The sequence below is a fragment of the Oncorhynchus masou genome, chromosome 24, assembly GCF_036934945.1.
Source record: "Oncorhynchus masou masou isolate Uvic2021 chromosome 24, UVic_Omas_1.1, whole genome shotgun sequence".
Taxonomy (NCBI): Eukaryota; Metazoa; Chordata; class Actinopteri; order Salmoniformes; family Salmonidae; genus Oncorhynchus; species Oncorhynchus masou.
The window spans coordinates 113,632,977-113,655,122 of NC_088235.1; the positions used below are offsets into that span (position 1 = coordinate 113,632,977).

The 22,146-nt window shown below is 54.7% G+C and overlaps 1 protein-coding gene across 4 annotated transcripts in view; it reads left to right on the top strand.

Annotated features, from left to right (window-relative positions):
• Positions 1-22,146, top strand: part of ryk (receptor like tyrosine kinase) — a 128,410-nt gene that overhangs the window by 80,377 nt on the left and 25,887 nt on the right. For all 4 annotated transcript variants that reach the window (XM_064936191.1, XM_064936194.1, XM_064936192.1 and 1 more), the window contains one exon: positions 16,653-16,785. In XM_064936191.1, the coding sequence (XP_064792263.1) occupies positions 16,653-16,785 (133 nt within the window). The remainder of the gene's footprint in view (positions 1-16,652; positions 16,786-22,146) is intronic.

The window sequence follows — 22,146 nt, forward strand, 5'->3', positions numbered from 1 at the left end:
CAGCGGGGCACTGAGCAGCAGCAGCAGCTAGGTAGACAGCGGGGCACTGAGCAGCAGCAGCTAGGTAAGCAGCGGGGCACTGAGCAGCAGCAGCTAGGTAGACAGTGGGGCACTGAGCAGCAGCAGCAGCAGCTAGGTAGACAGCGGGGCACTGAGCAGCAGCAGCTAGGTAGGCAGCGGGGCACTGAGCAGCAGCAGCTAGGTAGACAGCGGGGCACTGAGCAGCAGCAGCTAGGGAGCAGCAGACGGGGCACTGAGCAGCAGCAGCTAGGTAAGACAGCGGGGCACTGAGCAGCAGCAGCTAGGTAAGCAGCGGGGCACTGAGCAGCAGCAGCAGCTAGGTAGACAGCGGGGCACTGAGCAGCAGCAGCAGCTAGGTAGACAGCGGGGCACTGAGCAGCAGCAGCAGCTAGGTAGACAGCGGGGCACTGAGCAGCAGCAGCTAGGTAGACAGCGGGGCACAGCAGCAGCAGCAGCTAGGTAGACAGCGGGGCACTGAGCAGCAGCAGCTAGCTAGGTAAGCAGCGGGGCACTGAGCAGCAGCAGCTAGGTAAGCAGCGGGGCACTGAGCAGCAGCAGCTGAGCAGCAGCAGTAGGTAGACAGCGGGGCACTGAGCAGCAGCAGCTAGGTAAGCAGCGGGGCACTGAGCAGCAGCAGCTAGGTAGACAGCGGGGCACTGAGCAGCAGCAGCTAGGTAAGCAGCGGGGCACTGAGCAGCAGCAGCTAGGTAGACAGCGGGGCACTGAGCAGCAGCAGCTAGGTAGACAGCGGGGCACTGAGCAGCAGCAGCAGCTAGGTAGGTAGCGGGGCACTGAGCAGCAGCAGCTAGGTAAGCAGCGGGGCACTGAGCAGCAGCAGCTAGGTAGACAGCGGGGCACTGAGCAGCAGCAGCAGCTAGGTAGACAGCGGGGCACTGAGCAGCAGCAGCTAGGTAGACAGCGGGGCACTGAGCAGCAGCAGCTAGGTAGACAGCGGGGCACTGAGCAGCAGCAGCAGCTAGGTAGACAGCGGGGCACTGAGCAGCAGCAGCTAGGTAAGCAGCGGGGCACTGAGCAGCAGCAGCTAGGTAGACAGTGGGGCACTGAGCAGCAGCAGCAGCTAGGTAGACAGCGGGGCACTGAGCAGCAGCAGCTAGGTAGGCAGCGGGGCACTGAGCAGCAGCAGCTAGGTAGACAGCGGGGCACTGAGCAGCAGCAGCTAGGGAGGCAGCGGGGCACTGAGCAGCAGCAGCTAGGTAGACAGCGGGGCACTGAGCAGCAGCAGCTAGGTAAGCAGCGGGGCACTGAGCAGCAGCAGCTAGGTAAGCAGCGGGGCACTGAGCAGCAGCTAGGTAGACAGTGGGGCACTGAGCAGCAGCAGCAGCTAGGTAGACAGCGGGGCACTGAGCAGCAGCAGCAGCTAGGTAGACAGCGGGGCACTGAGCAGCAGCAGCTAGGTAGACAGCGGGGCACTGAGCAGCAGCAGCTAGGTAGACAGCGGGGCACTGAGCAGCAGCAGCTAGGTAAGCAGCGGGGCACTGAGCAGCAGCAGCTAGGTAAGCAGCGGGGCACTGAGCAGCAGCAGCTAGGTGGGCACTGAGCAGCAGCAGCTAGGTAGACAGCGGGGCACTGAGCAGCAGCAGCTAGGTAAGCAGCGGGGCACTGAGCAGCAGCAGCTAGGTAGACAGCGGGGCACTGAGCAGCAGCAGCTAGGGAAGCAGCGGGGCACTGAGCAGCAGCAGCTAGGTAGACAGCGGGGCACTGAGCAGCAGCAGCTAGGTAGACAGCGGGGCACTGAGCAGCAGCAGCAGCTAGGTAGGTAGCGGGGCACTGAGCAGCAGCAGCTAGGTAAGCAGCGGGGCACTGAGCAGCAGCAGCTAGGTAGACAGCGGGGCACTGAGCAGCAGCAGCAGCTAGGTAGACAGCGGGGCACTGAGCAGCAGCAGCTAGGTAGACAGCGGGGCACTGAGCAGCAGCAGCTAGGTAAGCAGCGGGGCACTGAGCAGCAGCAGCTAGGTAAGCAGCGGGGCACTGAGCAGCAGCAGCTAGGTGGGCACTGAGCAGCAGCAGCTAGGTAGGCAGCGGGGCACTGAGCAGCAGCAGCTAGGTAGGTAGCGGGGTACTGAGCAGCAGCTAGGTAGGTAGCGGGGCACTGAGCAGCAGCAGCTAGGTAGGTAGCGGGGCACTGAGCAGCAGCAGCTAGGTAGGCAGCGGGGCACTGAGCAGCAGCAGCTAGGTAGGCAGCGGGGCACTGAGCAGCAGCAGCTAGGTAAGCAGCGGGGCACTGAGCAGCAGCAGCTAGGTAAGCAGCTGGGCACTGAGCAGCAGCAGCTAGGTAAGCAGCGGGGCACTGAGCAGCAGCAGCTAGGTTAGCAGCGGGGCACTGAGCAGCAGCAGCTAGGTAAGCAGCTGGGCACTGAGCAGCAGCAGCTAGGTAAGCAGCGGGGCACTGAGCAGGAGCAGCTAGGTAAGCAGCTGGGCACTGAGCAGCAGCAGCTAGGTAAGCAGCGGGGCACTGAGCAGCAGCAGCTAGGTAAGCAGCGGGGCACTGAGCAGCAGCAGCTAGGTAAGCAGCGGGGCACTGAGCAGCAGCAGCTAGGTGGGCACTGAGCAGCAGCAGCTAGGTAGGCAGCGGGGCACTGAGCAGCAGCAGCTAGGTAGGTAGCGGGGTACTGAGCAGCAGCAGCTAGGTAGGTAGCGGGGTACTGAGCAGCAGCAGCTAGGTAGGTAGCGGGGTACTGAGCAGCAGCAGCTAGGTAGGTAGCGGGACACTGAGCAGCAGTTAGGTAGGTAGCGGGGCCTGGAGCAGCAGCAGCTAGGTAGGTAGCGGGGCACTGAGTAGCAGCAGCAGCTAGGGAGGCAGCGGAGCACTGAGCAGCAGCAGCTAGGGAGGCAGCTGGGCACTGAGCAGCAGCTAGGTAAGCAGCGGGGCACTGAGCAGCAGCAGCAGCTAGGCAGGTAGCGGGGCACTGAGCAGCAGCAGCAGCTAGGTAGGTAGCGGGGCACTGAGCAGCAGCAAGGTAGGTAGCGGGGCACTGAGCAGCAGCAGCTAGGTAGGCAGCGGGGCACTGAGCAGCAGCAGCTAGGTAAGCAGCGGGGCACTGAGCAGCAGCAGCTAGGTAAGCAGCTGGGCACTGAGCAGCAGCAGCTAGGTAAGCAGCGGGGCACTGAGCAGGAGCAGCTAGGTAAGCAGCTGGGCACTGAGCAGCAGCAGCTAGGTAAGCAGCGGGGCACTGAGCAGCAGCTAGGTAAGCAGCTGGGCACTGAGCAGCAGCAGCTAGGTAAGCAGCGGGGCACTGAGCAGGAGCAGCTAGGTAAGCAGCGGGGCACTGAGCAGGAGCAGCTAGGTAAGCAGCTGGGCACTGAGCAGCAGCAGCTAGGTAAGCAGCGGGGCACTGAGCAGCAGCAGCTAGGTAAGCAGCGGGGCACTGAGCAGCAGCAGCTAGGTAAGCAGCGGGGCACTGAGCAGCAGCAGCTAGGTGGGCACTGAGCAGCAGCAGCTAGGTAGGCAGCGGGGCACTGAGCAGCAGCAGCTAGGTAGGTAGCGGGGTACTGAGCAGCAGCAGCTAGGTAGGTAGCGGGGTACTGAGCAGCAGCAGCTAGGTAGGTAGCGGGGTACTGAGCAGCAGCAGCTAGGTAGGTAGCGGGACACTGAGCAGCAGTTAGGTAGGTAGCGGGGCCTGGAGCAGCAGCAGCTAGGTAGGTAGCGGGGCACTGAGTAGCAGCAGCAGCTAGGGAGGCAGCGGAGCACTGAGCAGCAGCAGCTAGGGAGGCAGCTGGGCACTGAGCAGCAGCTAGGTAAGCAGCGGGGCACTGAGCAGCAGCAGCAGCTAGGCAGGTAGCGGGGCACTGAGCAGCAGCAGCAGCTAGGTAGGTAGCGGGGCACTGAGCAGCAGCAAGGTAGGTAGCGGGGCACTGAGCAGCAGCAGCTAGGTAGGCAGCGGGGCACTGAGCAGCAGCAGCTAGGTAAGCAGCTGGGCACTGAGCAGCAGCAGCTAGGTAAGCAGCTGGGCACTGAGCAGCAGCAGCTAGGTAAGCAGCGGGGCACTGAGCAGGAGCAGCTAGGTAAGCAGCTGGGCACTGAGCAGCAGCAGCTAGGTAAGCAGCGGGGCACTGAGCAGCAGCTAGGTAAGCAGCTGGGCACTGAGCAGCAGCAGCTAGGTAAGCAGCGGGGCACTGAGCAGGAGCAGCTAGGTAGACAGCGGGGCACTGAGCAGCAGCAGCTAGGTAGACAGCGGGGCACTGAGCAGCAGCAGCTAGGTAGACAGCGGGGCACTGAGCAGCAGCAGCTAGGTAGGCAGCGGGGCACTGAGCAGCAGCAGCTTGGTAAGCAGCGGGGCACTGAGCAGCAGCAGCTAGGTAAGCAGCGGGGCACTGAGCAGCAGCAGCTAGGTGGGCACTGAGCAGCAGCAGCTAGGTAGGCAGCGGGGCACTGAGCAGCAGCAGCTAGGTAGGTAGCGGGGTACTGAGCAGCAGCAGCTAGGTAGGTAGCGGGGTACTGAGCAGCAGCAGCTAGGTAGGTAGCGGGGTACTGAGCAGCAGCAGCTAGGTAGGTAGCGGGACACTGAGCAGCAGTTAGGTAGGTAGCGGGGCCTGGAGCAGCAGCAGCTAGGTAGGTAGCGGGGCACTGAGTAGCAGCAGCAGCTAGGTAGACAGCGGGGCACTGAGCAGCAGCAGCTAGGGAGGCAGCGGAGCACTGAGCAGCAGCAGCTAGGGAGGCAGCTGGGCACTGAGCAGCAGCTAGGTAAGCAGCGGGGCACTGAGCAGCAGCAGCAGCTAGGCAGGTAGCGGGGCACTGAGCAGCAGCAGCAGCTAGGTAGGTAGCGGGGCACTGAGCAGCAGCAAGGTAGGTAGCGGGGCACTGAGCAGCAGCAGCTAGGTAGGCAGCGGGGCACTGAGCAGCAGCAGCTAGGTAAGCAGCGGGGCACTGAGCAGCAGCAGCTAGGTAAGCAGCTGGGCACTGAGCAGCAGCAGCTAGGTAAGCAGCGGGGCACTGAGCAGGAGCAGCTAGGTAAGCAGCTGGGCACTGAGCAGCAGCAGCTAGGTAAGCAGCGGGGCACTGAGCAGCAGCTAGGTAAGCAGCTGGGCACTGAGCAGCAGCAGCTAGGTAAGCAGCGGGGCACTGAGCAGGAGCAGCTAGGTAGACAGCGGGGCACTGAGCAGCAGCAGCTAGGTAGACAGCGGGGCACTGAGCAGCAGCAGCTAGGTAGGCAGCGGGGCACTGAGCAGCAGCAGCTAGGTAAGCAGCGGGGCACTGAGCAGCAGCAGCTAGGTAAGCAGCGGGGCACTGAGCAGCAGCAGCTAGGTAAGCAGCGGGGCACTGAGCAGCAGCAGCTAGGTAAGCAGCGGGGCACTGAGCAGCAGCAGCTAGGTAAGCAGCGGGGCACTGAGCAGCAGCAGCTAGGTGGGCACTGAGCAGCAGCAGCTAGGTAGTCAGCGGGGCACTGAGCAGCAGCAGCTAGGTAGGTAGCGGGGTACTGAGCAGCAGCTAGGTAGGTAGCAGGACACTGAGCAGCAGCAGCTAGGTAGGTAGCGGGGCACTGAGCAGCAGCAGCTAGGTAGGTAGCGGGGTACTGAGCAGCAGCTAGGTAGGTAGCGGGGCACTGAGCAGCAGCTAGGTAGGTAGCGGGGCCTGGAGCAGCAGCAGCTAGGTAGGTAGCGGGGCACTGAGTAGCAGCAGCAGCTAGGTAGGTAGCGGGGCACTGAGCAGCAGCAGCTAGGTAGTCAGCGGGGCACTGAGCAGCAGCAGCTAGGTAGGTAGCGGGGTACTGAGCAGCAGCAGCTAGGTAGGTAGGTAGCGGGGCACTGAGCAGCAGCAGCTAGGTAGGTAGGTAGCGGGGCACTGAGCAGCAGCAGCTAGGTAGGTAGGTAGCGGGGTACTGAGCAGCAGCAGCAGCTAGGTAGGTAGCGGGGCACTGAGCAGCAGCTAGGTAGGTAGCGGGGCACTGAGCAGCAGCAGCAGCTAGGTAGGTAGCGGGGCACTGAGCAGCAGCAGCAGCTAGGTAGGTAGCGGGGCACTGAGCAGCAGCAGCTAGGTAGGTAGCGGGGCACTGAGCAGCAGCAGCTAGGTAGGTAGCGGGGCACTGAGCAGCAGCAGCTAGGTCGGTAGGCAGCGGGGCACTGAGCAGCAGCAGCTAGGTCGGTAGGCAGCGGGGCACTGAGCAGCAGCAGCTCGGTAGGTAGGCAGCTGGGCACTGAGCAGCAGCAGCTCGGTAGGTAGGCAGCTGGGCACTGAGCAGCAGCAGCTAGGTAGGTAGCGGGGCACTGAGCAGCAGCAGCTAGGTCGGTAGGCAGCGGGGCACTGAGCAGCAGCAGCTCGGTAGGTAGGCAGCGGGGCACTGAGCAGCAGCAGCTAGGTCGGTAGGCAGCGGGGCACTGAGCAGCAGCTGCTCGGTAGGTAGGCAGCGGGGCACTGAGCAGCAGCAGCTAGGTAGGTAGCGGGGCACTGAGCAGCAGCAGCTAGGTCGGTAGGCAGCGGGGCACTGAGCAGCAGCAGCAGCTAGGTAGGTAGCGGGGTACTGAGCAGCAGCTAGGTAGGTAGCGGGACACTGAGCAGCAGCAGCTAGGTAGGTAGCGGGGCACTGAGCAGCAGCAGCTAGGTAGGTAGCGGGGTACTGAGCAGCAGCTAGGTAGGTAGCGGGGCACTGAGCAGCAGCTAGGTAGGTAGCGGGGCCTGGAGCAGCAGCAGCTAGGTAGGTAGCGGGGCACTGAGTAGCAGCAGCAGCTAGGTAGGTAGCGGGGCACTGAGCAGCAGCAGCTAGGTAGTCAGCGGGGCACTGAGCAGCAGCAGATAGGTAGGTAGCGGGGTACTGAGCAGCAGCAGCTAGGTAGGTAGGTAGCGGGGCACTGAGCAGCAGCTAGGTAGGTAGCGGGGCACTGAGCAGCAGCAGCAGCTAGGTAGGTAGCGGGGCACTGAGCAGCAGCAGCTAGGTAGGTAGCGGGGCACTGAGCAGCAGCAGCTAGGTAGGTAGCGGGGCACTGAGCAGCAGCAGCTAGGTAGGTAGCGGGGCACTGAGCAGCAGCAGCTAGGTCGGTAGGCAGCGGGGCACTGAGCAGCAGCAGCTCGGTAGGTAGGCAGCGGGGCACTGAGCAGCAGCAGCTAGGTAGGTAGCGGGGCACTGAGCAGCAGCAGCTAGGTCGGTAGGCAGCGGGGCACTGAGCAGCAGCAGCTCGGTAGGTAGGCAGCGGGGCACTGAGCAGCAGCAGCTAGGTAGGTAGCGGGGCACTGAGCAGCAGCAGCTAGGTCGGTAGGCAGCGGGGCACTGAGCAGCAGCTGCTCGGTAGGTAGGCAGCGGGGCACTGAGCAGCAGCAGCTAGGTAGGTAGCGGGGCACTGAGCAGCAGCAGCTAGGTCGGTAGGCAGCGGGGCACTGAGCAGCAGCAGCTCGGTAGCTAGGCAGCGGGGCACTGAGCAGCAGCAGCTAGGTAGGTAGCGGGGCACTGAGCAGCAGCAGCTAGGTAGTCAGCGGGGCACTGAGCAGCAGCAGCTAGGTAGGTAGCGGGGCACTGAGCAGCAGCTAGGTAAGCAGCTGGGCACTGAGCAGCAGCAGCTAGGTAAGCAGCGGGGCACTGAGCAGGAGCAGCTAGGTAGACAGCGGGGCACTGAGCAGCAGCAGCTAGGTAGACAGCGGGGCACTGAGCAGCAGCAGCTAGGTAGACAGCGGGGCACTGAGCAGCAGCAGCTAGGTAAGCAGCGGGGCACTGAGCAGCAGCAGCTAGGTAAGCAGCGGGGCACTGAGCAGCAGCAGCTAGGTGGGCACTGAGCAGCAGCAGCTAGGTAGTCAGCGGGGCACTGAGCAGCAGCAGCTAGGTAGGTAGCGGGGTACTGAGCAGCAGCAGCTAGGTAGGTAGCGGGGTACTGAGCAGCAGCTAGGTAGGTAGCGGGGCACTGAGCAGCAGCTAGGTAGGTAGCGGGACACTGAGCAGCAGCAGCTAGGTAGGTAGCGGGGCACTGAGCAGCAGCTAGGTAGGTAGCGGGGCCTGGAGCAGCAGCAGCTAGTTAGGTAGCGGGGCACTGAGTAGCAGCAGCAGCTAGGTAGGTAGCGGGGTACTGAGCAGCAGCAGCTAGGTAGGTAGGTAGCAGGGCACTGAGCAGCAGCAGCTAGGTAGGTAGGTAGCGGGGTACTGAGCAGCAGCAGCAGCTAGGTAGGTAGCGGGGCACTGAGCAGCAGCTAGGTAGGTAGCGGGGCACTGAGCAGCAGCTAGGTAGGTAGCGGGGCACTGAGCAGCAGCAGCTAGGTCCTTAGGCAGCGGGGCACTGAGCAGCAGCAGCTCGGTAGGTAGGCAGCGGGGCACTGAGCAGCAGCAGCTAGGTAGGTAGCGGGGCACTGAGCAGCAGCAGCTAGGTCGGTAGGCAGCGGGGCACTGAGCAGCAGCAGCTCGGTAGGTAGGCAGCGGGGCACTGAGCAGCAGCAGCTAGGTAGGTAGCGGGGCACTGAGCAGCAGCAGCTAGGTCGGTAGGCAGCGGGGCACTGAGCAGCAGCAGCTCGGTAGGTAGGCAGCGGGGCACTGAGCAGCAGCAGCTAGGTAGGTAGCGGGGCACTGAGCAGCAGCAGCTAGGTCGGTAGGCAGCGGGGCACTGAGCAGCAGCAGCTAGGTAGGTAGCGGGGCACTGAGCAGCAGCAGCTAGGTCGGTAGGCAGCGGGGCACTGAGCAGCAGCTGCTCGGTAGGTAGGCAGCGGGGCACTGAGCAGCAGCAGCTAGGTAGGTAGCGGGGCACTGAGCAGCAGCAGCTAGGTCGGTAGGCAGCGGGGCACTGAGCAGCAGCAGCTCGGTAGCTAGGCAGCGGGGCACTGAGCAGCAGCAGCTAGGTAGGTAGCGGGGCACTGAGCAGCAGCAGCTAGGTAAGCAGCGGGGCACTGAGCAGCAGCAGCTAGGTAGTCAGCGGGGCACTGAGCAGCAGCAGCTAGGTAGACAGCGGGGCACTGAGCAGCAGCAGCTAGGTAGACAGCGGGGCACTGAGCAGCAGCAGCTAGGTAAGCAGCGGGGCACTGAGCAGCAGCAGCTAGGTAAGCAGCGGGGCACTGAGCAGCAGCAGCTAGGTAAGCAGCGGGGCACTGAGCAGCAGCAGCTAGGTGGGCACTGAGCAGCAGCAGCTAGGTAGTCAGCGGGGCACTGAGCAGCAGCAGCTAGGTAGGTAGCGGGGCACTGAGCAGCAGCAGCAGCAGCTAGGTAGGTAGCGGGGCACTGAGCAGCAGCAGCTAGGTCGGTAGGCAGCGGGGCACTGAGCAGCAGCAGCTAGGTAGGTAGCGGGGCACTGAGCAGCAGCAGCTAGGTCGGTAGGCAGCGGGGCACTGAACAGCAGCAGCTCGGTAGGTAGGCAGCGGGGCACTGAGCAGCAGCAGCTAGGTAGGTAGCGGGGCACTGAGCAGCAGCAGCTAGGTCGGTAGGCAGCGGGGCACTGAGCAGCAGCAGCTCGGTAGGTAGGCAGCGGGGCACTGAGCAGCAGCAGCTAGGTAGGTAGCGGGGCACTGAGCAGCAGCAGCAGCTCGGTGGGCACTGAGCAGCAGCAGCAGCTCGGTGGGCACTGAGCAGCAGCAGCAGCTCGGTGGGCACTGAGCAGCAGCAGCAGCTCGGTGGGCACTGAGCAGCAGCAGCAGCTCGGTGGGCACTGAGCAGCAGCAGCAGCTCGGTGGGCACTGAGCAGCAGCAGCAGCTCGGTGGGCACTGAGCAGCAGCAGCAGCTCGGTGGGCACTGAGCAGCAGCAGCAGCTCGGTGGGCACTGAGCAGCAGCTGCAGCTCGGTGGGCACTGAGCAGCAGCTCGGTGGGCACTGAGCAGCAGCTCGGTGGGCACTGAGCAGCAGCCCGGTGGGCACTGAGCAGCAGCAGCAGCAGCTAGGTGGGCACTGAGCAGCAGCAGCAGCAGCTAGGTGGGCACTGAGCAGCAGCAGCAGCCCGGTGGGCACTGAGCAGCTGCAGCAGCAGCCCGGTGGGCACTGAGCAGCTGCAGCAGCAGCCCGGTGGGCACTGAGCAGCTGCAGCAGCAGCCAGGTGGGCACTGAGCAGCAGCAGCCAGGTGGGCACTGAGCAGCAGCAGCTGCTAGGTGGGCACTGAGCAGCAGCAGCTGCTAGGTGGGCACTGAGCAGCAGCAGCTGCTAGGTGGGCACTGAGCAGCAGCAGCTGCTAGGTGGGCACTGAGCAGCAGCAGCTAGGTGAGCACTGAGCAGCAGCAGCTAGGTGGGCACTGAGCAGCAGCAGCTAGGTGGGCACTGAGCAGCAGCAGCTAGGTGGGCACTGAGCAGCAGCAGCTAGGTGGGCACTGAGCAGCAGCAGCAGCAGTTAGGTGGGCACTGAGCAGCAGCAGCAGCAGCTAGGTGGGCACTGAGCAGCAGCTAGGTGGGCACTGAGCAGCAGCAGCAGTTAGGTGGGCACTGAGCAGCAGCTCGGTGGGTACTGAGCAGCAGCTCGGTGGGCACTGAGCAGCAGCTCGGTGGGCACTGAGCAGCAGCTCGGTGGGCACTGAGCAGCAGCCCGGTGGGCACTGAGCAGCAGCAGCAGCCCGGTGGGCACTGAGCAGCAGCAGCAGCTCGGTGGGCACTGAGCAGCAGCTCGGTGGGCACTGAGCAGCAGCTCGGTGGGCACTGAGCAGCAGCCCGGTGGGCACTGAGCAGCAGCAGCAGCAGCTAGGTGGGCACTGAGCAGCAGCAGCAGCAGCTAGGTGGGCACTGAGCAGCAGCAGCAGCCCGGTGGGCACTGAGCAGCTGCAGCAGCAGCACGGTGGGCACTGAGCAGCTGCAGCAGCAGCCAGGTGGGCACTGAGCAGCAGCAGCTAGGTGGGCACTGAGCAGCAGCAGCAGCTAGGTGGGCACTGAGCAGCAGCAGCTGCTAGGTGGGCACTGGGCAGCAGCTGCTGCTAGGTGGGCACTGGGCAGCAGCTGCTGCTAGGTGGGCACTGGGCAGCAGCTGCTGCTAGGTGGGCACTGGGCAGCAGCTGCTGCTAGGTGGGCACTGGGCAGCAGCTGCTGCTAGGTGGGCACTGGGCAGCAGCTGCTGCTAGGTGGGCACTGGGCAGCAGCTGCTGCTAGGTGGGCACTGGGCAGCAGCTGCTGCTAGGTGGGCACTGGGCAGCAGCTGCTGCTAGGTGGGCACTGGGCAGCAGCTGCTGCTAGGTGGGCACTGGGCAGCTGCTGCTGCTAGGTGGGCACTGAGCAGCAGCAGCTGCTAGGTGGGCACTGAGCAGCAGCGAGGTGGGCAGGTAGCGGGGCACTGAGCAGCTTGGTAGGGAGGTGAAAGAAATCCTGCACATATGCAGAAATCTCTTTTTCCAGAAAGTCCGGAACCTCATCCACTCTGAATAAAGTTTCCAGACATATTTCTGATGTGTTCTCTTGCTCTCTCTCCTTTCCCCGACCACAGATACAGTGCCTTGCAAAAGTATTCACCCCCTTGGCGTTTTTCCTATTTTGTTTCATTACAACCTGTAATTTAAATTTCATGTAATGGACAAAATTGGTTAAGTGAAATGAAAAAAATCTATTTAAGAAATGGAATAGTAGTGTGTGCAAATGTATTCACCCCCTTTGCTATTAAGCCCCTAAATAAGATCTGATGCAAACAATTGCCTTCAGAAGTCACATAATTAGTTAATTGCACACAGGTGGACTTTATTTGTGTCACATGAGCTCAGGATATATACACCTGTTCTGAAAGGCTACAGAGTCTGCAACACCACCAAGCAAGCGACACCATGAAGACCAAGGAGCTCTCCAAACAGGTCAGGGACAAAGTTGTAGAGAAGTATAGATCATGGTTGAGTTATGAAAAAATATCTGAAACTTTGAACATCCCACGGAGTACCATTAAAAACATTAAAACATTTAAAGAATATGGCACCACAACAAACCTGCCAAGAGAGGGTCGCCCACCAAAACTCACGGACCAGGCAAGGAGAACTTCCGGCGCCGACAGAGATGGCCGCCTCGCTTCGCGTTCCTAGGAAACTATGCAGTTTTTTGTTTTTTTTACGTGTTATTTCTTACATTAGTACCCCAGGTCATCTTAGGTTTCATTACATACAGCCGAGAAGAACTACTGTATATAAGATCAGCGTCAACTCACCATCAGTACGACCAAGAATATGTTTTTCGCGACGCGGATCCTGTGTTCTGCCTTACAAACAGGACAACGGAATGGATCGCATGCAGCGACCCAAAAAAACGACTCCGAAAAAGAGGGAAACGTGGCGGTCTTCTGGTCAGACTACGGAGACGGGCACATCGTGCCTCACTTCCTAGCATTCTTCTTGCCACAATGTCCAGTCTCTTGACAACAAGGTTGATGAAATCCGAGCAAGGGTAGCATTCCAGAGGGACATCAGAGACTGTAACGTTCTGTGCTTCACGGAAACATGGCTCACTGGAGAGACGCTATCCGAAGCGGTGCAGCCAACGGGTTTCTCCACGCATCGCGCCGACAGAAACAAACACCTTTCTGGTAAGAAGAGGGGTGGGGGTGTATGCCTTATGGCTAACGAGGCATGGTGCAATGAAAGAAACATACAGGAACTCAAATCCTTCTGTTCACCTGATTTAGAATTCCTCACAATCAAATGTAGACCGCATTATCTACCAAGAGAATTATTTTCGATTATAATCACAGCCGTATATATCCCCCCCCAAGCAGACACATCAATGGCTCTGAACGAACTTTATTTAACTCTTTGCAAACTGGAAACCATTTGTCCGGAGGCTGCATTCATCGTTGTTGGGGATTTTAACAAGGCTAATCTGAAAACAAGACTCCCTAAATTTTATCAGCATATCGATTGCGCAACCAGGGGCGGAAAAACCTTGGATCACTGTTACTCTAACTTCCGCGACACATATAAGGCCCTGCCCCGCCCCCCTTTCGGAAAAGCTGACCACGACTCCATTTTGCTGATACCTGCCTACAGACAAAAGCTAAAAAAAGAAGCTCCCACGCTGAGGTCTGTCCAACGCTGGTCCGACCAAGCTGACTCCACACTCCAAGACTGCTTCCATCACGTGGACTGGGACATGTTTCGTATTGCGTCAGATAACAACATTGACGAATATGCTGATTCGGTGTGCGAGTTCATTAGAACGTGCGTTGAAGATGTCGTTCCCATAGCAACGATTAAAACATTCCCTAACCAGAAACCTTGGATTGATGGCAGCATTCGCGTGAAACTGAAAGCGCGAACCACTGCTTTCAATCAGGGCAAGGTGTCTGGTAACATGACTGAATACAAACAATGCAGCTATTCCCTCCGTTAGGCTATCAAACAAGCTAAGCGTCAGTACAGAGACAAAGTAGAATCCCAATTCAACGGCTCAGACACAAGAGGTATGTGGCAGGGTCTACAGTCAATCACGGACTACAGGAAGAAATCCAGCCCAGTCACGGACCAGGATGTCTTGCTCCCAGGCAGACTAAATAACTTATTTGCCCGCTTTGAGGACAATACAGTGCCACTGACACGGCCTGCAACGGAAAAATGCGGTCTCTCCTTCACTGCAGCCGAGGTGAGTAAAACATTTAAAGGTGTTAACCCTTGCAAGGCTGCAGGCCCAGACGGCATCCCCAGCCGCGCCCTCAGAGCATGCGCAGACCAGCTGGCTGGTGTGTTTACGGACATATTCAATCAATCCCTATACCAGTCTGCTGTTCCCACATGCTTCAAGAGGGCCACCATTGTTCCTGTTCCCAAGAAAGCTAAGGTAACTGAGCTAAACGACTACCGCCCCGTAGCACTCACTTCCGTCATCATGAAGTGCTTTGAGAGACTAGTCAAGGACCATATCACCTCCACCCTACCTGACACCCTAGACCCACTCCAATTTGCTTACCGCTCAAATAGGTCCACAGACGATGCAATCTCAACCACACTGCACACTGCCCTAACCCATCTGGACAAGAGGAATACCTATGTGAGAATGCTGTTCATCGACTACAGCTCGGCATTCAACACCATAGTACCCTCCAAGCTCGTCATCAAGCTCGAGACCCTGGGTCTCGACCCCGCCCTGTGCAACTGGGTACTGGACTTCCTGACGGGCCGCCCCAGGTGGTGAGGGTAGGTAACAACATCTCCTCCCCGCTGATCCTCAACACTGGGGCCCCACAAGGGTGCGTTCTGAGCCCTCTCCTGTACTCCCTGTTCACCCACGACTGCGTGGCCACGCACGCCTCCAACTCAATCATCAAGTTTGCGGACGACACAACAGTAGTAGGCTTGATTACCAACAACGACGAGACGGCCTACAGGGAGGAGGTGAGGGCCCTCGGAGTGTGGTGTCAGGAAAATAACCTCACACTCAACGTCAACAAAACTAAGGAGATGATTGTGGACTTCAGGAAACAGCACAGGGAACACCCCCCTATCCACATCGATGGAACAGTAGTGGAGAGAGTAGCAAGTTTTAAGTTCCTCGGCATACACATCACAGACAAACTGAATTGGTCCACTCACACAGACAGCATCGTGAAGAAGGCGCAGCAGCGCCTCTTCAACCTCAGGAGGCTGAAGAAATTCGGCTTGTCACCAAAAGCACTCACAAACCTCTACAGATGCACAATCGAGAGCATCCTGGCGGGCTGTATCACCGCCTGGTACGGCAACTGCTCCGCCCTCAACCGTAAGGCTCTCCAGAGAGTAGTGAGGTCTGCACAACGCATCACCGGGGGCAAACTACCTGCCCTCCAGGACACCTACACCACCCGATGTTACAGGAAGGCCATAAAGATCATCAAGGACATCAACCACCCGAGCCACTGCCTGTTCACCCCGCTATCATCCAGAAGGTGAGGTCAGTACAGATGCATCAAAGCTGGGACCGATGACTGAAACACAGCTTCTATCTCAAGGCCATCAGACTGTTAAACAGCCACCACTAACATTGAGTGGCTGCTGCCAACACACTGACACTGACTCAACTCCAGCCACTTTAATAATGGGAATTGATGGGAAATGATGTAAATATATCACTAGCCACTTTAAACAATGCTACCTTATATAATGTTACTTACCCTACATTATTCATCTCATATGCATACGTATATACTGTACTCTATATCATCGACTGCATCCTTATGTAATACATGTATCACTAGCCACTTTAACTATGCCACTTTGTTTACATACTCATCTCATATGTATATACTGTACTCGATACCATCTACTGTATCTTGCCTATGCTGCTCTGTACCATCACTCATTCATATATCCTTATGTACATATTCTTTATCCCCTTACACTGTGTATAAGACAGTAGTTTAGGAATTGTTAGTTAGATTACTTGTTGGTTATTACTGCATTGTCGGAACTAGAAGCACAAGCATTTTGCTACACTCACATTAACATCTGCTAACCATGTGTATGTGACAAATAAAATTTGATTTGACAAATAAAATTTGATTTGAGGGCATTAATCAGAGAGGCAACAAAGAGACCAAAGATAACGCCGAAGGAGCTGCAAAGCTCCACAGTGGAGATTAAAGAATCTGTCCATAGGACCACTTTAAACCATACACTCCACAGAGCTGGGCTTTACAGAGAAGTGGCCAGAAAAAAGCCATTGATTTAAATAAAAAAAATAAGCAAACACGTTTGGTGTTCGCCAAAAGGCATGTGGGAGACTCCCCAAACATATGGAAGAAGGTACTCTGGTCAGAAGATATTAAATTTGAGCTTTTTGGTCATCAAGGAAAACGTTATGTCTGGCACAAACCCAACACCTCATCAGCCCGAGAATACCATCCCCACAGTGAAGCATGGTGGTTACAGCATCATGCTGTGGGGATGTTTTTCATCGGCAGGGAAACTGGTCAGAATTGAAGGAATGATGGATGGCACTAAATACAGGGACCTTGTTGAGGGAAACATGTTTCAGTCTCCCAGAGATTTGAGACTGGGACGGAGGTTCACCTTCCAGCAGGACAATGACCCTAAGCATACTGCTAAAGAAACACTCGAGTGGTTTAAGAGGAAATATTTAAATGTCATGGAATGGCCTAGTCAAAGCCCAGACCTCAATCCAATTGAGAATTTGTGGTATGAATTAAAGATGGCTGTACACCAGCAGGAACCCATCCAACTTGAAGGAGCTGGAGCAGATTTGCCTTGAAGAATGGGTGACAATCCCAGTGATGTGCTAAGCTTATAGAGACATACCCCAAGAGACTGTCAGCTGTAATTGCTGCATAAGCTGGCTCTACAGAGTATTGACTTATGGGGGTGATATTTGTGCACACTCAAGTTTTCTGTTTTTTGGGGGGGGGTTTATTTCTTGTTTGTTTCACAAAAAAATATTTGATCTTCAAAGTGGTAGGCCTGTTGTTTAAATCAAATGATACACCCCCCCCCCCCCCCCCCCCCCCCCAAAAAAAAAATAAAAAAATTATAATAATAATTCCAGGTTGTAAGGCAACAAAATAGGAAAATGCCAAGGGGGTTGAATCCTTTCACAAGCCGCTGCATGAGCTCTAACTCCGGTCCTCCAGTATCACCACCAGTACATGTTTTTGTTGTGGCCCTGGACAAGCACACCTTATTCTACTTGTCAGCGAATCTTCAAGCTCTTGACAAGTTGAGTCGTGTGTTTTTGTCCGGCGTCACAACAAAACGTGTGCTGTTAGGCGGTACCGGAGTACCGGAGTTGGGGAAACGGTAGGCTAACTGATGTAGTATGTCCCCCCCCCTCTCTCCTCCAGGAACCTGCTCCCAATCAGTCATGTGTGTACAGAGGAAGGAGAGAAGCCGATGGTACTACTGCCCTATATGAACTGGGGTAACCTCAAACTGTTCCTGAGACAGTGCAAGCTGGCCGAGGCCAACAACCCACAGGTGAGCTCCTGGCTCCGGCCTACTGTCATCCTACCGTTCTATGGCTATCCTACCATTATCCCAACCCTCTCTCTAGTCTACTGTCATCCTACCGTTCTATGGCTATCCTACCATTATCCCAACCCTCTTCTCTAGTCTACTGTCATCCTACCGTTCTATGGCTATCCTACCATTATCCCAACCCTCTCTCTAGTCTACTGTCATCCTACCGTTCTATGGCTATCCTACCATTATCCCAACCCTCTTCTCTAGTCTACTGTCATCCTACCGTTCTATGGCTATCCTACCATTATCCCAACCCTCTTCTCTAGTCTACTGTCATCCTACCGTTCTATGGCTATCCTACCATTATCCCAACCCTCTTCTCTAGTCTACTGTCATCCTACCGTTCTATGGCTATCCTACCATTATCCCAACCCTCTCTCTAGTCTACTGTCGTCCTACCGTTCTATGGCTATCCTACCATTATCCCAACCCTCTCTCTAGTCTACTGTCGTCCTACCGTTCTATGGCTATCCTACCATTATCCCAACCCTCTCTAGTCTACTGTCTTTCTACCGTTCTATGGCTATCCTACCATTATCCCAACCCTCTCTCTAGTCTACTGTCGTCCTACCGTTCTATGGCTATCCTACCATTATCCCAACCCTCTCTAGTCTACTGTCGTCCTACCGTTCTATGGCTATCCTACCATTATTTTATGATCAGTTTATTGGCCAACCGAAATGCGACTTCCGCTTTTAACTCAACCCCTCCGAAATAAACACATGTTTTGAAGAGGTTCTAAGGTCACCCGGGACCTGCTCTTGTGGGGAGTTAAGTGCACAAGGGCGCAATGCCATCTAGAATCTGATACCAGCAACTCTCCGCTTGCCAGCTTACCCCCCCTGTCGGAACCAAACTGTCAACCCTCTGGTTTCTGGCTCACCTCTCTAAGCGCTAGGCTACCTGCCGCACCTCATAGGCTAGGCTACCTGCCGCACCCATACCGTCGTACTACAGTCGTCCCAACTTCATCCCGTCATACTACTCTCATCCTACCTTCATCCTATATTCAGCCTACATTTATCCTACCATCATCCTACCGTTCAATGGCTATCCTACCATTATCCCAATCCACTCTAGTCTACTGTCATCCTACCTTCATCCTATATTCAGCCTACATTTATCCTACCATCATCCTACCGTTCAATGGCTATCCTACCATTATCCCAACCCACTCTAGTCTACTGTCGTCCTACCGTTCTATGGCTATCCTACCATTATCCCAACCCACTCTAGTCTACTGTCATCCTACCTTCATCCTATATTCAGCCTACCGTTCTATGGCTATCCTACCATTATCCCAACCCACTCTAGTCTACTGTCGTCCTACCGTTCTATGGCTATCCTACCATTATCCCAACCCACTCTAGTCTACTGTCATCCTACCTTCATCCTATATTCAGCCTACATTTATCCTACCATCATCCTACCGTTCTATGGCTATCCTACCATTATCCCAACCCACTCTAGTCTACTGTCATCCTACCTTCATCCTATATTCAGCCTACCGTTCTATGGCTAACCTACCATTATCCCAACCCACTCTAGTCTACTGTCATCCTACCTTCATCCTATATTCAGCCTACCGTTCTATGGCTAACCTACCATTATCCCAACCCTCTCTAGTCTACTGTCATCCTACCTTCATCCTATATTCAGCCTACCGTTCTATGGCTAACCTACCATTATCCCAACCCACTCTAGTCTACTGTCATCCTACCTTCATCCTATATTCAGCCTACCGTTCTATGGCTAACCTACCATTATCCCAACCCACTCTAGTCTACTGTCATCCTACCTTCATCCTATATTCAGCCTACATTTATCCTACCATCATCCTACCGTTCTATGGCTAACCTACCATTATCCCAACCCACTCTAGTCTACTGTCATCCTACCTTCATCCTATATTCAGCCTACATTTATCCTACCATCATCCTACCGTTCTATGGCTAACCTACCATTATCCCAACCCTCTCTAGTCTACTGTCATCCTACCGTTCTATGGCTATCCTACCATTATCCCAACCCTCTCTAGTCTACTGTCATCCTACCTTCATCCTATATTCAGCCTACATTTATCCTACCATCATCCTACCGTTCTATGGCTAACCTACCATTATCCCAACCCTCTCTAGTCTACTGTCATCCTACCTTCATCCTATATTCAGCCTACCGTTCTATGGCTATCCTACCATTATCCCAACCCTCTCTAGTCTACTGTCATCCTACCTTCATCCTATATTCAGCCTACCGTTCTATGGCTAACCTACCATTATCCCAACCCACTCTAGTCTACTGTCATCCTACCGTTCTATGGCTATCCTACCATTATCCCAACCCTCTCTAGTCTACTGTCATCCTACCTTCATCCTATATTCAGCCTACCGTCCACAAAAAGGATATCTGTTCTGGAGAAGATATAGAATAACTGTGGGGGGGGAATAACCTGATACAGTTTATTAATGTTCAGGGCTCAAGACTGCAACCATTTATAGTTGCATTTTGTGACCTTTTTAACTTGGCTGAGCGAATTTAAAAATAAATGTAACTGGTCACATCGGTGCGAGCTGCACATTCTACATGATCACGTCACGTACAGTGGGGCAAAAAAGTATTTAGTCAGCCACCAATTGTGCAAGTTCTCCCACTCACAAAGATGAGGCCTGTAATTTTCATCATAGGTACACTTCAACTATGACAGAAAAAAAATTCAGAAAATCACATCAGCATTTTTTTTCTGAATTTATTTGCAAATTATGGTGGAAAATAAGTATACAGATAGATAGATAGATAGATACAGATAGATAGATACAGATAGATAGATACAGATAGATAGATACAGATAGATAGATACAGATAGATAGATACAGATAGATAGATACAGATAGATAGATACAGATAGATAGATACAGATAGATAGATACAGATAGATAGATACAGATAGATAGATACAGATAGATAGATACAGATAGATAGATAGATACAGATAGATATAGATAGATACAGATACAGATAGATAGATAGATACAGATAGATAGATAGATAGATAGATAGATAGATACAGATAGATAGATAGATAGATAGATAGATAGATAGATATAGATAGATACAGATAGATAGATAGATACAGATAGATACAGATAGATAGATACAGATAGATACAGATAGATAGATACAGATAGATAGATACAGATAGATACAGACATACACACACACACACACATACACACATGCATACACACACGCATACACATACACACATACAAAAATGTCTAAACATATGTTTTCGCTTTGTTAATATGTGTTTAGATTGATGAGGAAAATAATTGAATCTATTGCGAATTCACTGTAGACTATGATATTAGTGCACATTAAAATGTAGCCAATTTAAAAATAAATAAAAAAACTATTTGACCTTTTTATTTAACTAGGCAAGTCCGTTAAGAACAAATTTTTATCTACAATGACGGCCTAGGAACAGTGGGTAAACTGCCTTGTTCAGTGGCAGAACAACAGATTTGTACCTTGTCAGCTCGGGGGTTCGGTCTTGCAACCTTTCAGTTTCTAGTCCAACGCTCTAACCACTAGGCTACCCTGCCGCCCCAGATGAATCTCTATTTAACGATAGAACATTCTGGAGCCCTCGTGTAACAGTAAAATATAACAATAGTCTATTGTCTACATAAGAATCACTGGATTAGCTTGCATATAAAAATGTCTCATCTTACATTTCTGCTTCGATTTAAATAATGTCTTTTCAGGAGTCTATTACACGTCTTACTAAATCACTGTATGACTTTAGAAATTATTTCGCGACGGCGGCAAACATTTTTTTTGGGGGGGGGGTGAGCGCCCAAATCGTAGGCTGGGAGATGTAAGTCTGGTTCCTTGATGTATAACTGATTGTATGTTGCTTCTACAACCCACCGTTCAGACATGACCTTCCCGCCTGAGCATTTCACCTGTCCCGGCCCCCCTAACTCTGTAATAGTGTTAACACAGAACAATAGTGTTTTATAGCAATAGGCACTTAAATACAAGTTTGACAACAACCGATACCCAGACCTGTAAAATGTCTCTCAGGGTTTTTTTTAAATGCAGTGTGTCTTAAAGGGATATTTCCAAGATTTTTGTCCTGTTGTCTACTTCACCGAATTACGATCAACTCGTGAAATGAGTTAGTTTCACAAGCCAACGCTAACTAGCACTAACGCAATGACTGGACGTCTATGGGAACAGCTCGTTGTTAGCATTTGCGCTAATGCTAATTAGCAACTTCCTTCAAACTGCATGCAGAGACATTTTAAAATGGTATCCACGAGTTCTTCTGACTCTGGTGAAATTAGATTTTTTTTTCTCCCCGAATTGCTAAACTCCCCTTTAATCTGTGGCTCAGGGCAGAGACTGTGTTTCCCATGAAGAGACAATCACCTCATTGTGCTGGGTAACCCCAGGGGTCGTTTGATCCACTTGGCGTAGGCGTTCTCTGAGATGCCTGTAATGTAAATCCAACCGATCAATCAGCCTTGAACCGAGACTCTCAACACACACACACACACACACACACACACACCACTTTTAAAATAAGAAGGAGAAGCCTTGTTTAAGGTGCAGCATAAAGAGAAAAAAAACTACAGACTAATTTTCCATCACAAGACGAAGCTTGCTGCTCAATAGCAGTAAAGAAAACTTCCTCTGGGATAACACACCACCGCCACTTTGATTCCCATCCATCCTCTCAAAATATACTTTAGGCGTTTGTAGGGGCCTAACAAAGACATGCTTATAACGGGTTTTTTCTCTTGCTGTCTTCATAAACATGTAGACATAAATCATTGGTGTAATTTTAGAGGGAGACTGAGGTTGTATCTCAAATGGCACCCTATTCCCTATATAGTGCACAACTTCAGACCAAAACACCCTGGCACCCTATTCCTTTACATAGTGCACTACTTTAGACCAGAACACTATGGGGAATTAGGTTGCCGTTTGGGAGGCACCCTAAAGTGTCTGAAAAGCATGTTGTGCCAGTCTGTGCCGGTCTGCGGCGTGGCGCTGTGACGGTCTGCGGCGTGGCGCTGTGACGGTCTGCGGCGCGGCGCTGTGACGGTCTGCGGCGCGGCGCTGTGACGGTCTGCGGCGCGGCGCTATGCCGTGACGGTCTGCGGCGCGGCGCTATGCCGTGCCGGTCTGCGGCGTGGCGTAATGTAATGCCGGTCTGCGGCGTGGCGTAATGTGATGTAATGCCGGTCTGCGGCGTGGCGTAATGTGATGTAATGCCGGACTGCGGCGTGTCGTGGCGTAATGTAATGT